Here is a 17,587-nt window from a genome sequence, read left to right as displayed (position 1 = left end):
ATGTTCAACAAAAGAGAAAAGGGATGTGAGTATAAAAGCAAAGAAGTTGAGAGAAAATCCTGTATTCTTATTTTAATTGGATTGTTAATGATTCTAAAACTTTTTAAAATTTTGGATGTTCAAAAGGTTTAGAAACAATAACAATCAAATGCAATGAGTATCCCTATTGAGTAAATTTTAGTCTCAACATATTATTTCCCAGTAAAAGGAACTGGCATTTCTTTAAGAAGTAACAGTCCACATTTAGCACAAGAAAGATAGAAAATTTACTATGGGCATTTTTTGTGCCTCAAGCAAGACAATATCAAATAAATCATTATGGAATAGACATGAATACTGAAGTATCAATGGATCTGAGATTAAGAATTTAAGTATCTAGGATCTGCTTTAAAATATTTAGCAAATTAGAAAAAGGAAAAGATAAATGTAGAGAAAGGAGAAAGATAACAGATTGACAGAATGTTGATAATTATTAAAGCTAAATTCAGTGGATTTGTATTGTCACCTTGGCTGAGATAAAACTACATTTTCTAGAATTTCCCCCTCTGCACAGTTCTGGGGTTGTGTTAGCCAGAGGAATCATTGTGTGTGAGATTTGGAAGGCAGAAGGTAAGCAGAGCCATGAAGGTCATTGCAGGGGACCAGGCGTAGTGTGTATGCATGTTGTCACTGATCTCTTGCCTCACCTTGTTGGCATGGGGCCACAGTTGTCCCTGTAGCAACTCCAGTTTCTGCTAGATCCTTCCTTGACTTTTTCTACTCCTGGCCAACATATATATTTAGCTCCATGTTAAAGGTGACTGCTTCCTCTTTTTTGAAGAGAGATTCGGAGGTCATAGGATTGTTGCAGGTTCTAGATTGTTCCCATGAATTTCAGTCCATCCTTTGCTGGCTCCAGATTCCCTTGATCTCTACCTTATGACCATCTTTTCTTCCCAAGTGCCTCTTCTGCCTTCATACCCCAACACCACATGTGTAAATAAAAATCTCTCATAATGAGGTGAATATTAAAAGTACCATGGGAATAGCCTGAATTCAGCTTTCATCTCATTATGTTCTGAGGAGTGTTCATTGAGATTAAGGATAACAGATTCTGGGAAATTTCATCCTCTGTATATGGTCTCTATGTTAAAAATCTAGGAGAAGGAAAATCTATTGAGACACTTGGTTCTGAAGTTAAATCATTTATGTAATTCAGGGCAGGTGGTTATATATAACTTTTTAAATGTCCTACTTTTAAAATATAGCATCTATTATTGAATAAGGAAATATGATGGTACTAATTTATTTGTAAAAGAAGGCATTTAAATATATCAAAATGAGATTTCATCATATTCTTTTTTTATAGAAGCATCTGACATATTGCTCCATAACTTAATTACCAGGTCTTAAATGAACTAATATTTGTATTTCTTGCTAAATCTGTGTTAATTAAACAAATACAAAAACTTATTTAAACTTACATAGCATTTTCAAAGAATTTCTACAACATAGCTTGAATTCCACATTTCTGTCCATGTGAGTATCCTTGAAATATTATTTACTATAAACAAAGTTATCCAATACAAGCACACAATAAAACCGTTGAGTTTAATATTCACTGGTCTCCATCTCTCCATTTTATTATTTTTTTCTTTTTCTCCTCCCCAATCCTTATCAGTTGGCTAGGGCCACTTCATTTAACCCTTTAGTGTAATCATTTTAAAAAAGCTACTACAAGTTGATTTTAAGAGAGGATATTAGAAAACGAGCCTCTTTTATAATATTTATTGGTTGAAAAATCTACTTTAGCCACAAATTATCGCTCTTCTCTTCAATAAAATAGGCACCAAAATATCAAGTATTTCCTCTGGATTTGAAACAATTTTACATAAAATATAGTTATCTTCCATGAGGTTTTCAAAAGAAAATAATGGGAATATGTGTAATTCCAGTTGGTATGCCCCTTACAAAATTCTAGTACCATAATCAAACATTTCTTGAATTCCTGACTTGTTTGGATGTGCTACTTCCTCATTCTCTTATGCTGGCTTTACCTTCAGTTTGAAATAAATAAAGAATAAGAAACAGTAAATTCGTGAGGAAAAAAGACATTTGACTATCAGAGACTGAAAGCCCTTCCTCTGTGATGATAAAATTAAAGATGGCAGTTCTGACTTCACTGAATTCAACCAAGTGTGCCCAAGGGAAATGATCCAATCCATGAGAAATAGTTTGGAAGTTACTTCAGACTGGACCTGAAAAGTATTAAAGTACAATGTTTTGAGTAAACATCACTTTGATGAAGATGTTTATAGTAAATAAAAGGGCACATATTTTTGTTTGTGCCTAGTATCGTCAAAACAGGAAACTCGAGGCCTGGAAGACTCAAGGATTACTTAGTTCACTGTGACTGCTTTTTATTCCAAAGTGTTTTGGTTAAAAATAAATTAAATTAAATTGACCTTATATCCTTAAGAAATAGTTGACTGTTATAAAGAATGCCAAACCTCAAATTTAAACTGTTTAATAAGAATTTGCACTCTCAGCTGTATTTCTGAGTTTAAGAAACCTATTAACATGGTGGTGAGAACCATTGCTTCCTGCACATACTGGCATAGCATGTAGATAATTTTCATCTTTTTATCTTGTTTTTCCTACCTGTGTTTCCCTTCCTCCCATCCTGAGGGGTGGCATGGGGATGAGAAAACACGTCGGAAGCTCTGTTTGGCACTGGTAAAGTTCTAGAGAATTCTGTTCACCTTGAACAAAGACTAAGTAATTTCACAGTACTTATCATGTAACTGAGAGCATATTAAATAATGTATAATTTGGTAATAGTTTTCTTAACTGGATCAAAATTTTACCAACAAAAGCAAAAGTACCCAAAACTTTTCTGCAACAAAAGGAAGAAACTAGTCATTTAAAATTATAATTTCTTTAGGTGTGGAAAACTACCTCTATATATTTTAAACCAACATTCCTCACATATCAAAATTAGAAACACCTAGATATCAAGCCCATAAATGACAGCACCGTGTTAGTTATATTACACTTAAGATAGGATATTGCATACAATAAGTGCTAAATAATTGTCTTGAAAGAAGAACCTCTATTTTTTAGTCAACCTCATATTGAGTACTACTATGTGCAAGGTGTACACACCAACATACATTTGAGTTGAATTTTTCCTAATTTAGGTATCATTTGTAACACATTTAAAATTCCTTGCTTTGTTTAGATCTGAATATGTGCGAATATTTTCTGGGCAACAGGGGACAAGTACTAGTTATTTCATGAGTCTTGATAAAAGCATTGTTTGGATTTTACAGACCCTGCTAAGCTTGCCCGTGAGGACATAATGACTAAGCGATAGTAGTGTAATATTTATAGTGCACACATTTATGGAGCACTACCATGTGTTTGAGTTAAGTGATTCTGCAAACTGAATTAATAATTACCTAACATTTACTAGCTCCTTTACTGTGCATTAGATGCTTTACACCAAGGAATTTATTTACAATGAGTTTGAGTGAAGATCAATGAGTACCATCCGGTACAGGGAGAGATTCATGAGCATAAGGATCAGAATATGACTGGGACCTTTGTTCTCCTGCCATCTCATAGAGTGACTCAGACAAATGCAGAAGGGCAGCTCTAGAGACCCCACCTCTTAGTTGTTCTTTCATTTGATAAAGAATGCATGAAGGAAGCCTTATAGCTCTTGGTATTATTTGGGAATGGATACCAAGCAGTCAGAATTTAAGAGCCAAATTCCCAAGGGGATACTAGAAAAGGCAGTTGTACAGCATTTGGAGACCTTGAGAGAAGGTGACATCATATACAGAGCTTGCTGCTGAGGGGTGGGGAAGCTGCTGGTCCCAGCTAGCAAACTGGGAAGAGCCTCTGGGTCATTCAAGATTCAAAGACAGTCTTGTTCATTTCTCCACGTTGACACTTTCAATTATCAAACACTATATTATGTGATTTGAATCTATTATCTCATGTAATACTCATAACAACCTTAAGTATTAAGTATTATTATTCCTGTTGTCATTTTACAATTCAGCAAACTGGAGCACAGAGTACTCTGGGTCTTCTTTTCCCTCTATATAATACAGTTTGTCAGAATTAGGTATATTATAAATTGAAGTGTGAAAAGGTTGAATATAGGAATAACTGGCATGAGGAGTTGAGGTCTTGATTTAGAACTTTGGGAAAGCAGAGGCATCAATAAATTTTATAGACATTGCAAAGTTAATTTTCTGAACACCACACAGCTATTAGGTGGGGAGCGGGGAGACACCAAGACTAGAGTGAGGTGAGTGAAGAACTTGGGTGCAAAATTTAAGAGGGTTCTAAAAAACTCAATGGTTAAGATAAATATTTTTAAACAATATTTAAAAATTCAAAATAAATGCAAAAAAATCTGTGATGAACAAAATGTCAAAATTTTTAAAGCACACAGGATCAGTCTTACTGATTTTTCCTTTTGTCTCTGTCTCTGATAAGATTTGGCACGAGGTGAGAGGCATTAACTTTAATGCTACCTGTCTAAGCTGAGAGCATCATGCTGATGTTTCTCAGAATATGAAAGATAAAAAAAACAGTCTTAAAGAATGTAAGACTGATAGTCAAAGTGAAACCATTTTTGGAGGAAAGCAGAAAAGGTGACTAATTTCTCTTGTATCTTTAGAAACACGTATCTGTATAGTTTGGCTGCAAAGACAGAGCACAAAACAATCTTATTTAACCTTAAACTTTTTCTTGTTTCTCTTGGTATTCTTTTATGAGTGCCAAGAATCCAATTACTGATCATAAGGGGCCTAAAACAATTTCCCCTGCATCTAGTGACACATATTTTCATAAGAAATATAAGAGACAATTATGAGTGACTTCAACACAAAGAAACATTTCTTATCTCATATAACAGAAGCACTGGAAGTAGGGTGATTATTCCAAGATATCATAATCCAATGCCTCAGCAATGTCATGGACTCAAGTTCTTTCATTTTTAACCTTTGCCTTCCTCAGTGAGTCAGCTACCATTCTCATGGTTATAAGGTAACCATAGTAGCTCCAGGATCTCTGATACCATGCAGAAAACTTCTTGTTCCCCCTTTTAACAGCAAGAAAACCACTCCCAGAATATCTCATCCAAGATTTTACTCTAGAATCAATTGTGAATTCACTTTTCTGTTTGTTTGTTTGACAGCACTATAGCACAATACTTAAGAGACATGGGCTGGAAGGTACAAAATCAGGCTCCATCACTTACTAGCTATGTAATCTTAGGCATCTTATTTAAGTTTGCTGTGCCTTAGTCTTCTTATATTTAAAATATAGATAACATTATATAACTACCACATTAGGTTATTGAAAGGAAAAAGTGAGTTAACATATGTAAAGTTCTTAGAATAGAATCCAGAAGGCAATATACACTCTATAACTATTAGCTACTATTATTTTTATGATGATACTTATTGTAATGTATGTAATTTAAGTCATGGAAATGTGGGAAGTAAGAAAGTACAATTACTTGAGTATAACTTTAAAAAGAAGATACTAAAAGGTTTAGTTGCATGGTAAAATATTATTCCCATTGATATAATTTGGATATGATGTCTGAGAAAAGGAATGAGAATCAAGATATATTTATATAATCTATATTACTATATATCTATCTTTTCAAAGTTGTTGTCTACATGGCTGAAAATCAGAAGCAGGTCTCAAGCCAGCAACATTAACTTCATGGAAATAATCTTATTTGACTATTTTAGAATGAACCAAGCAATATACATTTAAGCATATATAGTGCATTTAAGCATACGGATAATTAAACTATCTATTTTGTTGGATTTTATTGTTATGTTTCTCAGTGAGCACTTAGAAAGAAGGGGAATGGGTAAGTGATCTCAATCTATTTATGTCATAAAAACCCCATTTGCAGTATTTTTTCCATTAGATACAAAATATACTAGTGTCAAAAATGTCTTTAATGATGACTGTACAATTCAGTTCCTTACACATAATTCTTTTAAAATTTTCAACTGCAATTATAAAATTCCATTTTGTTTTCTTTTCTAAGGTTTAATTTAATCATTCAAACTACCATATCTTTCTGACATGAAACTCTCCAGAATGCAGTAAAATAAAGCCCTAAATGTAAAGTTACAATGTCATGGAATATGGAGATAGGTTTCCCTGAGACCAGCATTTTGTATCTGGTCATCTTTGGATGGACTGTGAATCTCCTGAGATAAACATAAAATTAAGAATTTTCCCCAGGAACCTCCTCTCATATTATTTTCCCCATCTCTATGGGATCTTACCCATCAGCATAAAAATGGAATGTCTTTCCCAATGTAACAGTGTCAGCAACAGAAAACCTACTATTATTCTAATCCTTCTTCAACAATTGTCCAATCTCTCATTTACCTTACAGTAAAATATACTGTCTCTAACTCCTTCCCATTTATTCTTGAATGCATTCCACTGAAACTGCCCTTTACAGATTACCAATGACATCCTCATCATTAAATCTAAAGGTCTATTCTCATTTTATCAATTACATTTGTCAGTTGATCATTCTATCCTTCTCAAAACAATTTCCTCACTTGATATCAAGTACATTACACTCCTTTTTTCTGTCTCTGTCTCTCTCTCTCTTCTCTCTTCCTATTTTTATCTTTATTTCTACTTCTCTCTCATCTCTCTCAGAATCCATTGCTGGTTCCTCCCCATCTCTCTGACTTATTCCTATCTTCTAAATGTTGGAGTGTTCCTGAATCCCCCTCCTTTCTAATCACATTCGGTGACATGGCTTTGAATACTTCTGTCATCTGTTGAACTCCCAAGTTTCTATCTCCAGTGAGGACTTCTCTTTTGTAAGTCATATTAAGCTATACAAATGTCTATATCCCTACATAGGTTTATAAAAGGCAACTCAAGTTTGACAAGTCTAAAACTCAGTTACTTATATACTCCCCCCTAAAAAACCCTGCTTTTCACTAGTCCTTCCCATTTCAATAAATGGCATCGCTATCATTACATTTTCTCATACCAAAAACCTTGAAGTTAACTGGTACTCATCTCTTTCTCTACATCTTATAGCCAAACTGTAAGTTTCTATTCTTAATTCTATCTTTTAAATACATTGAGAATCTGACCATATCTCATTACAGACACTTAAAATCCTGAGAGAAATTACTGTAATCTTTCTTCTGGATTATTTCATTTGGCTCCTTTCTGATCTCTCTGTTTCCAACCTGGCATTCTTTCAATCCTCAGCACAGCAAATGCCATTACATAATTCAAATCACTTCATTCCTCTGCTCAAACTTTCCAATGACTTCCTATCACGATTAGAGTAAAAGCCTAATTTTGGAGTACTTAACCTTTAGATAATATAGTATGTTGGTATAATTCTAGTCTCAAGATATCATAGGGAGAAGAATCTTAGAAAAGCTAAAATAGTTTTTAAAATTAAGGAAAACATAAATCTAAAATTTAATTATAGATTAATGAAAAATCAGGTGCAATTTATACCATATTTATAGATGGATAACCTCTTCAATCAGATCTTAAAGTCTATACTTACTCTTCAGAGAAATTTTCATGTAATTTGAATGAGAAGAACAACATTTTGGAAATCCCTAATATGTCTAATTGCTTACATTTTTAATATCTAATCTCTCATTCTGCAAGCAGTTTCTACCTCCTAGGAAATAAAAAAAAGGGAAGATTTATAGATTTTATTATTTTTTAAAATTTTATCCATTAAATTTACTAAAAGTTCAACTACTTTTTGTTTTTAGATACTAGGATATCCAACAAAGATAAACCAATTGAATCTGGCTGGAATTTGATATGATCACTACCTTTACAATTCCAGAATTTTCCTGATGTATCTCAAATGATAATAAATGGACTTGTCACTTTTACTTTAGTCACAACTATTTAAGACAACTTGGAACTTACTGTTCACCTGAAAATTTACATAGCCATCTTCTCCATGATGCTTTCCAGTACAATATGGGCCAATCGTAATTTCTTCTGTTCCTGACCATCCAAACTTAGATTTTATATTGCAATTTGGATAGCATAAGTATACATTATTTTAATTTATTTCTGATTTTCCCATATTAAACTCTTATTTAAATTATAAACTCCTCAAGGGCAACTTCATTCTTGATTATCCCACAATGTTTGGACACAGTTACCCAATTATTTTTCTTTTTAATTGAATACATTTCCATACTATAACAAAATTTAGTTTCTCTTTATTAGCAAAAAGAACTCTAGCCAAGAAATATTTAAATTCACAAAATAGGTATATTAATTTAGTCAAAAGAACAAATCAGAAAAAGTAACTTTTCTTAGTTTCTTTGGAAATGATTATAAAAGTTTATTTTTTTAAATTACTTTTAGCAAGCTCGATTTCCAAAATTGGTTCAGATCCTATAAAATTTGTACATCATGCTGTGGAGGAAACAACGGACTGGGTCTACGGCTTCTTTTCTTTGTTGTCTGACATCATCTCATCTGATGAAGAAGATGATGACGATGGGGACGAGGATACTGATAAAGGTACAAAGAGCCTCAAGATATATCTAGCTGCTAGGCCAATGTTAGATATGCATTACAGTAGTTTGCTTAAGTTTAAGCACAACTGAATATTTGGGTCAGGCTAAAACAAAATAAATACACTTCTAAGTGCTAATAGTGTAGGATGCCAAACTCAGTAAATTGGCCTCATTTACCTTTCATCTTATAGCTTATCTGCCCTTGTGGCAAAGATGTCGAAATTAAATGATACCGTTAGAGTAGCATTATAGTAGAGTGTCTTAATAAGTACTGCTATTACGTACTTATTACTTAATAAATAATAAGTATATTTCTTCAGAGAAAAATAGTAGCTATTTTTCTCAAGTTATTCTTAGAAAGACTGAAATAACACCAGCAAAACTAAATATACATATAAATGTTTTATACACATAAGTCATATCAGTCAAATAGTAGAAAGCAATTCTACTAAAATTACAATCAAAAGCAAATTTATTGAACCAAATGGAGGTGTAGAATGGAGGGACACATTCTAAATGTAACAGAAATTATGCAACTAACATATGTACTCTCTCATATATATTAATAAATGAAAGAAAATAAATTCAAACCACACATAAACTACTACTAAGTAGATGTGAAAAGAACAAAGCATTTTGATTCTATCTTTTAGATGAGATTTTTTAAGGTCAGTCTTGGTCATCAGATATCATGTATTCAACCTTGACCACCAGAAAAGCTCATTATTTTAGCCATTTCTATGACTTTGTCTGAATTTGTATTTGTTTGGCCCCAGTGAAAGGTCAAGATGAACTGAAATGAAAGTGATATATGAACTGTAATGTGTAATTTGGATCACTGCCACAATTTTATTGAACTCATAAAAGTAAAACTATTTCAAATAAATATACATAAACAAAGTTCATACTTAAAAACTGGAATTTGGGAGCAAAGTTAATATAAGGACTATTATCATCAAAACTAATAAATTAAAAAAAAATGAACAAAAATGGGGAAATAAAGAAACAATATTATGCTATGTTAAATGTTTTTCTAATTTACTGTTTTTGTCTTGGTCTAGGAGAAATAGAAGAGCCTCCTTTGAAAAAAAAAGGTTGGTGTTTTTTCACCTTTGGAAAAAAAAATTTTCTCTTATGGTAATGTTAAATTATTTAATTGATAATTTCTTCAGTAGATGTGAGAATCCATCCACGCACAGATCAATGTAAGTTGAATTTGTGGGAATGAAGGGTGATTTCTGTAGCCTTGGAAATGGCTCAAGAAGATGATGTCCTTGACCTTTAGTCTTACCATGGCCAGATTTATTGATTTAAAGTTTTTCTTCTTTTTCTTCTTATTTGATCTTCTGTATTATTATTATTTTTTTTTTATTTTTAGGTAACAACTATGGGAAAAGGTGGCTGAGATAGGGTGGAAAATGATAACTCTGGACAGATAGTGTATCTAGTCAGTATGTATCACATACCATCCTGAAGGATTTGAGTTATATGAGTGTGCTAGGATGTAGTATAGAGGGATTCTTTGCAAGAATAGCTAAGGTCTCAGTGACTGAATGCGATGGTGACAAATCCAAAAGATAGGAGAAGTAAGACTAGGAAAAGGGATATAGATATGGGGCAAGAGCCTCAGAGGGACAGCAGTTTTTACAGGAAAGAGTAGGAATTATGACTGGAAGCATTGATAGGGAGCAAGGGATACTATTCTGAGGTGCATTTAGTGTGCTTGAGAAAATAAGACAGACTTGCTATAATTGGAATGTTTTAATTATTGCTGCACATGTTTAGCAGCAGACTCTTGGGAATATCTCCACTGGAGGAGAACTTGCTGGCTTCTGTTGCTATCTTTCCAGAACTAGGTACATGCAAACAATAGGATCCAAATTTGGAGCTTGAGCCTTGCCTGAGCTTATAATGATCATCTCACTATCTGGGGTAAAATCCATTTAGCATATGCTAATTTGGAAAATATGAATCTGTAAATTGTCCAACAAAGGAGAGCTAAACCAATGAAACCCAAGTGTGACAAAGCCATCCATAAATGAAAGTGTTTATAAAGCTATTGAGAGGAGAAAAGACAAGTTTCCAGACTCACAAAGCCATGAGGAGAACCCAAGAATGCAATACATACTTCAGCCATCAAATTCAAGTTTAGAGATTCTAGATTAGTTTATTGACTTCTTGAGGTCAGAAATGGTCTTTTTATATCTGATTTCCAATGGGTAGTGCCTAGAATACAGCTAATGTTTAAGCTAATTAGTTACTAGTCATTATCTGGAAATAACAGCTTGTGAATATGTCTATTCCAATTGGAAATGAAAGAGGGAAAAAGAAATAATGATTTTTTTTTACTTACACTTATAAACTTAATTCTATAAGAATATCATATTCTCCATAAATAAAAATCTAGCCTTTAATAAAGAATCTGTTCTTTCCTTTTGATTTGAATTTCCCAGTGGGATTATTTTAAAATTAAGTTTTATGTAATGATAACACAAATTGCAAATCCACACAAAGCTGTTTAATTATTGTTTCTTAAATTATTGCCTTGATTCATCAAATCAAAAGAACTATTAAATAGTTTAGAATTCTTTAAAAATTGTCAGCAATGCTCATTAGTTAAAATACTTTAAAGGCTATGTATTATTTTAATTTATAAGTTTTCTTTTGTAGAGTCATGTAGGCAATGAGAGTTTTAAAGCAATATGTAATATTTTACAAAATATTTCTAATACATACAATACATTTAAAAGCATATTTTAATATTATTATTAGGGAAGAGATACTATCAGCTTCTTCCTATTTTATGATGAATTATTTTCTACATTTCCATATTGAAAAATTGTGGTTTAAGAAGTATTTTTTGTAATCTAGAATAATAGTTGTTAAAAACATTTGATTTGTTTTTCAAATCTTTGTTTCCAGCAAAATCAAAGGTAGTGTTATTCAATTACTGAGTTGAGAAATTATTCAGAATAAATTTCTTGTTGATCCCCTATGTCATTTTAACATTACTTGGAAGGAGATAAAAAAAATTGAATAACATTACCATAATAAAATTGTCATCTGTGTATATATGTGTGTGTGCATTTGTGTAGATATAGATACATGTACATGCATATGTATGCATGCATATATGTTCATAAGATTTCTTAACATTTGTATCTTTAACAGTGCACAATAGGATAGTATATGTTGTTGAATCTTACCTAATTCCATCTGTAAATCACATTTAGTAACCAATAGAAGAAATTTTTAAAGCTTTATGCATTTTGTAAAAAGATTCCTTTCTAATAAAATTTTACTTTTTAGGTTTAATTATTTGTACAAAAATTTCTGAGAATAACCATTATATTCTTATAATCACAGGATATGAAATAAAATTTAAATTTCAAGATGTACACATTCTTTTTTTAAAGAAGCATGATGGTATAATCAAGAAAAAAATTCCAGGATAAAAATATATTGCTTTTGAATAAAATTTTGTGAGGGAGCCAGAATGAAAATATAAATTCAGTGAGATAGGGAAATGATATAAAATTTCCAAATGTTAACAAAGAGCTTGTTGGTATGTACTTTAAATCAATAACAAAGTCTCATAATTCAGCACTTAGAGTAAATTCAATTTTTTAAAGGAATGTACCAATTTTATTTTTAAATGTCAAAATTTGCAATAATCTGTAAGTTATCTGCTATTTTTTAACTTGTGATGAAAAATTTTAGCTGTTATCTTCAACATATGGAAGTACATGCAGTTTTCCAAAATTCTCTAAGGAGATGTCAAAGTAAAAAAATTAAAGTCATTGTAATAGAAAGTGCACATTTTGTATTCTGGATGACCCTAGGATTCTGAGTCAGAACAAAGGATTGGAGGTTTAAAAGTCCAGTATGGTCAACAATGTGTATCCTTAGGTAATCACTATTTAGAAACGCTTACAAAATTTGCGAAGGCTGATAATAAAAGTTTGTTAAATAAGGTATTAAGTAAACGAAGCTTTTATGTGATATTGCTCATAAAGGTGATTATTTCTTACTAATATTAGGATCAATGTAACATGATATTCTATAGCCAAAATAATTGCAAAGGAGTAAAAAAAAAATCACCTTATTTAGTATAATGTACTGAGAAGACCGTGTTAAGAGTCTGATAAATAAATGAGCAATTGCGATAGCAAATGAGATAAAACAATTTGAACATTGCATATTTGATAACGATGAGAATAAGTCTTTATATAAAGTGATCATATACAAACTGAATGGAAAGATGATGAATACGAATAATAGCAATTATATTGCAAATAATCTATTTTATACAAAATTATTTTTAATTATCTTATTTATAAATATTCCAAGATAAATCAAAGCTCACCAACACACACACGTACACACACACACAGATCTAGTATTCTTTTTTATAATAATAATTTTTAAAATTTTTCAATTAGAGTTGCCATACAATATTATATTAATTTTAAGAGTACAACACAGTGATTAGACATGTACATAACTTACAAAGTGAACACCCTGATAAATCTGGTACCTATCTGACACCATACATAGTTATTACAATATTATTGGCTATATTCCTTATAGTATACTTTGTATCCCATGGCTATTTTATAACTACCAATCTATACTTCTTAATCCCTTCTTTTTCACTCAGCCCCCCATTCCTCCTCCCATCTGGCTACAATTAAATAGTTCTCTGTATCCATCAGTTTATTTCTGTTTTGTTTATTTGTTTAATTTGTTTTTTAGGTTCCGCACATAAGTGAAAAAATATGGCATTTGTCTTTTTCTGTCTGACTAACTCCACTCAGCACAATACTCTCTAGGTCCATCCATGTTGTTACAGATGGCAAGATTTCTTTCTTTTTTTTTTTTTTATGGCTGAGTAATATTCCATTGTATATATGTACCACCTCTTCTTTATTCGTTCATCCATTGATGAACACCCAGGTTGCCTCCATATCTTGGCTATTGTAAATAATGCTGCAATGAACATATGGATTCATACGTCCCTTCAAAGTAGGTTTCTGTGGATAAATACCTAGAAGTAGGATTGCTGGATTTTTCTTGTCTCTTGTTATAATCTTTGTTTTAAAGTATTTTGTATGGTATAAGTATTGCTACACAAGCTTTTTTTTTTTTTTTTTGGTGTATTTTAGTTTTCATGAAATACCTTTTTCCATCCCTTTACTTTCAGCCCGTGTGTCTTTCAATCTGAAGTGAGTCTCCTATAGACAGTATATATAAGGGTCTTATTTTCTTATTCATTCAGCTACCCTATCTTTTGATTGGAGCATTTAATCCATTTACATTTAAAGTAATTGTTGATAGATTTGTAGTTATTGCCATTTTATTATTTATAATTTGATCTCCTCCTCCTCCTCCTCCTCCTCCTCCACTTCCTCCTCCTCTTCCTCCTCCTCTTCTTCTCTTCTCCTTCTTCTCTTCTCCATCTTATTCTTTCTTTCTTTGAGTCCTTCTAAGATTTCTTGAAACTGGTTTGGTGTTGACGAATTCTTTTAGCTTTTTCTTCTCTGGGAAGCTCTTCATCTGTCCTTCAATTCTAAATGACAATTCGCTGGGTAGAGTAATCTTGGTTGTAGGTCCTTGCTTTTTATCACTTTAATATTTCATGCCAATCCCTTTTGTTGAGAAATAAGCTGGTAGTCTTATAGGAGCTCCCTTGTAGTTAACTAACTGCCTTTCTCTTGTCACTTTTAAAATTCTCCCTTTGAAAATAAATGAACAAACACAACAAAAACAGACTCATAGATACGGAGAATAAACTGGTGATTGCCAGATGGGAGGGGGATTGGGAGGCTAGCTGAAAAAGTTGAAGGAATTAAAAAGTACAAATTGGCAGTCACAAAATAGTCATGGGGAGTGAAGTACAGCATAGGGAATATAGTCAATAATATTGTAATAACTATATATAGTGCCAGGTGGGTACTAATCGGGGGTATCAGTTCATAAATTATATAAATGTCTAACCACTATATTGTACACCTGAAACTAATATAAAGTAATATTCAATGTCAACTCTAATTTATGAATAAAAATTAGACCAAAAGATTCTTTTTTTGTCTTTAACCTTTGGAATTTTAATTATGATGTATCTTGGTGTGGACCTGTTTGCGTTCATCTTGTTTGGGACACTCTGGGCTTCCTGGGCTTGCACGTCATTTCTTTCGCAGATTAGAGAAGTTTTCTGTCGTTATTTTTTCAAATAGGTTTTCGATTCCTTGCTTTCTTCTCCTTCTGATACTCCTCTGATGTTTGATTCAGTCCTCTGCTTTATTGAATCTACTGTTAATTCCCTGTAATCTATTCTTCATTTCAGTTATTGTATTCTTCATTTCTGATTGGATTTTTAAAAAGTATTTTCTATCTCCATTTTTATGTTTTCTATCTTTTTGTCAAAGTTCTCACTGAATTTATCTATTCTAAGTTCATTGAGCATCCTTACAAGCAGTATTTTGAACTCTACATCTGCTAGATTACTTGTCTTCATCTTGTTTAGTTCTTTTTTCTGGAGATTTGTTCTTTTCTTTTATTTGAGACATTTTTTGTCTCCCCATTTTGGATGCCTCCCTGTATTTGTTTCTATGTATTAAGTAGGGCTGCTATTGCTTTGGTCTTAACAGCATGCCCTTATGTAGTAGGTGTTTTGTGGGTCCCGGTGGCACAGTCTCCCTGGTCACCTGAGCCCAGTGCTCCAGCTGTGTCTGTTGTGTAGGTTGTGTGTATCTTCTTATTGTAGTTGAGCCTTGATTGCTATTTGCATGTCAATGGGGCTAATTGGTTTCAAGGACTAAAAGGTGACTATGATGAAGGAGCTGTTGTGCAGGGGCTAACCCTATGGAGCAGGATTCACTTTAGCATGGCTCTAGTACTTGCTCTAGTCTGTTCTCTGGGTGTGTTGTCCCTAGATACATCCTCAGATGGTGCTCTGGCTGGTCCAAAGCCGGCCACTGGGCATGCTGGCTTTAGGGTCCCGGAAGCCTCCTGGGAGGGACCCTACTGCAGGCCAAGTTCTGCTGTAGCCTGTGCCCTGCCTGGGGCTACCTGCCATGAGCCACCGAGAAATTCACAGATGGCCACCACCCATGCTGAGCTTGGAGGTGCCAAAGGAGGCCAAGCTGAGAACAGAGGCCTGTTGCTGCCAGTGCCAGGCTTGGGGTTGCTCAACAAGCGGTATGGTGCATGCACAGGCCAGATGTTGCTTGTTTGGATTTTGTGAACCTTTGAGATGTTTTAGGAAAGTCTGAAGCACGAATGAAGAGAGGATATTTGTATATAAAAGCCTCTGGAAGGGGCTTGGGTGGGCCTGCAATTTGGTTGGGGCAGGGTCTCAGAGAATCATTGGGGCAGAGCTAACGATTGATGGAGACTCAGATATAGCACCCACCTGTGTCTGCATGCTGGGTTGCGGAAGGACTCAACAAAGGAACAGTGGTCTTCACTAGGACTTCTGTCTGGTAGAAAGCTAACCCTTCAGCCCTCTTCCTGAAGGCAGACATATATTCCTGTCACCTTTCAAGTTGCTGCCCCAGTGCTGGAGCTCAGAGCAAGTGTCTGCAAGTAAGTCTACATATAGGCCTTTTAAGAAGAGTGCCTAAAATTCCTGCAGCTCTCCAGCTCCCTCAATCATCTCTGCTAGTTTTTATAGCCAGAAGTTGTGGGGATTTCCCCTTTCTAGCACTGGAGCCCTGGGCTGTGAAGCGTGGTGTGGGGCTGGAATACCTCGAACCTCCAAGGGAGACCTCCACAGCTGAGATACTCTCCTGATTTTTAACCACCATACGTGGGTGTAGGACCAGCCTGTTTTGCTCTCTGCCTCTCCTACCAGTTCCAAGGTGGCCTCTTCTTTATGTCCCCAGTTGTAGGACTTATGTTCACCTAGACTTTGGGTGATTCCCAATGATGACTTTTCTCTAGTTTAATTGTAATTTTGATGTGGTCATGAGCAGAGGTGTGGCACAGCATTTACCTCCTCTGCCATCTTGACGGGACTATCGCGAATCCAGTATTCTTAAAGCAAAGTTAAAAATATGTCTATTCGGCGCAAGCATCTTAGTAGTTTTCTATTTCTTTTCCAAAAATAAAAGTACTGGTTTCTCACAAACTTAATATAATTTTGCTTTCATATTTCTATATTAATATTTATGTGATGCTGACTTTTTAGTTTAGGTAAACATTCACAGGAAGTATAATTTTTTAGTGAGTATATAGCTTTTTAATTTTTTTGTACAAACACTTCCAAGTGCAACATAATAGATATATTTATCTTCTTTTTACAATTTATTCTTAAACCCCAGTCTATAATAAGTGTGTATATAAGAATAATCATTATAGCATTTGTGTCCTTGGAAATGTATAATTTTAGAGACAATAATAGTCTCCTAACAAGAAATTACATTTTATGATGTCGTTTCCTGACATCTAGTTTTAAAGTTAAGGAAGAATAGTTTTAGTCATTCAGAAGTATGCAGACAGTTTTTTGGGAAGGAAAAACTGATCTTCAAATAGAGGTATGATGGACTTATTTGTTAAATCATCTCTTGCCTTAGAGGAAAACCCCTGAAGCTCCTCTACATTATGTTGAAATCCTTGCTTCCTAACTAGTTGCTCTTGGAAATAAGGAACTTTCCTTAAGTTTGAACAGGACCCAACTATCAAGGCTGATATTCTGTGAGATTGTACCTGATTCGTGTCAATGGCGGAGAAAGAGTCTCTTCTCTACTTAAAGTAAAACAAATTACATCCTCTTTATAGTTGTGTTTTTAAATTGCCCTAAAGCTTCTCAGGTCGAAAAGGACCCAGTAAATTTAAACTCAGTTTTTTCATTGTGTATTTTTCATACTATATTGAAATCCACAATAGCTCTTTGCAGTCAAGGTGAATAAGAAAGAGCTAGGAAATTTGAGCATCATAAATATTCAAGACTTTAGGATTAGGCCATTCAGAAGATTGTGTCGCATCATCAGGAGTAAGATAGATGGACAAGTTACTGTGCC

At 33.5% G+C, this 17,587-nt stretch overlaps 1 protein-coding gene across 1 annotated transcript in view; it reads left to right on the top strand.

Moving 5' to 3' along the window:
* The window catches only part of TRDN (triadin), a 110,890-nt gene that overhangs the window by 57,032 nt on the left and 36,271 nt on the right, over positions 1 to 17,587 (top strand). The window contains exons 3-4 of the mRNA XM_006926138.1: positions 8,410 to 8,568; positions 9,626 to 9,658. Coding sequence (XP_006926200.1) covers positions 8,410 to 8,568; positions 9,626 to 9,658 — 192 coding nt within the window. The remainder of the gene's footprint in view (positions 1 to 8,409; positions 8,569 to 9,625; positions 9,659 to 17,587) is intronic.

This window comes from Pteropus alecto, unplaced genomic scaffold (assembly GCF_000325575.1).
Source record: "Pteropus alecto unplaced genomic scaffold, ASM32557v1 scaffold79, whole genome shotgun sequence".
Taxonomy (NCBI): domain Eukaryota; kingdom Metazoa; phylum Chordata; class Mammalia; order Chiroptera; family Pteropodidae; genus Pteropus; species Pteropus alecto.
Note: the sequence above shows the minus strand (reverse complement) of the source record. Positions and strands in the feature narration are given on the sequence as shown.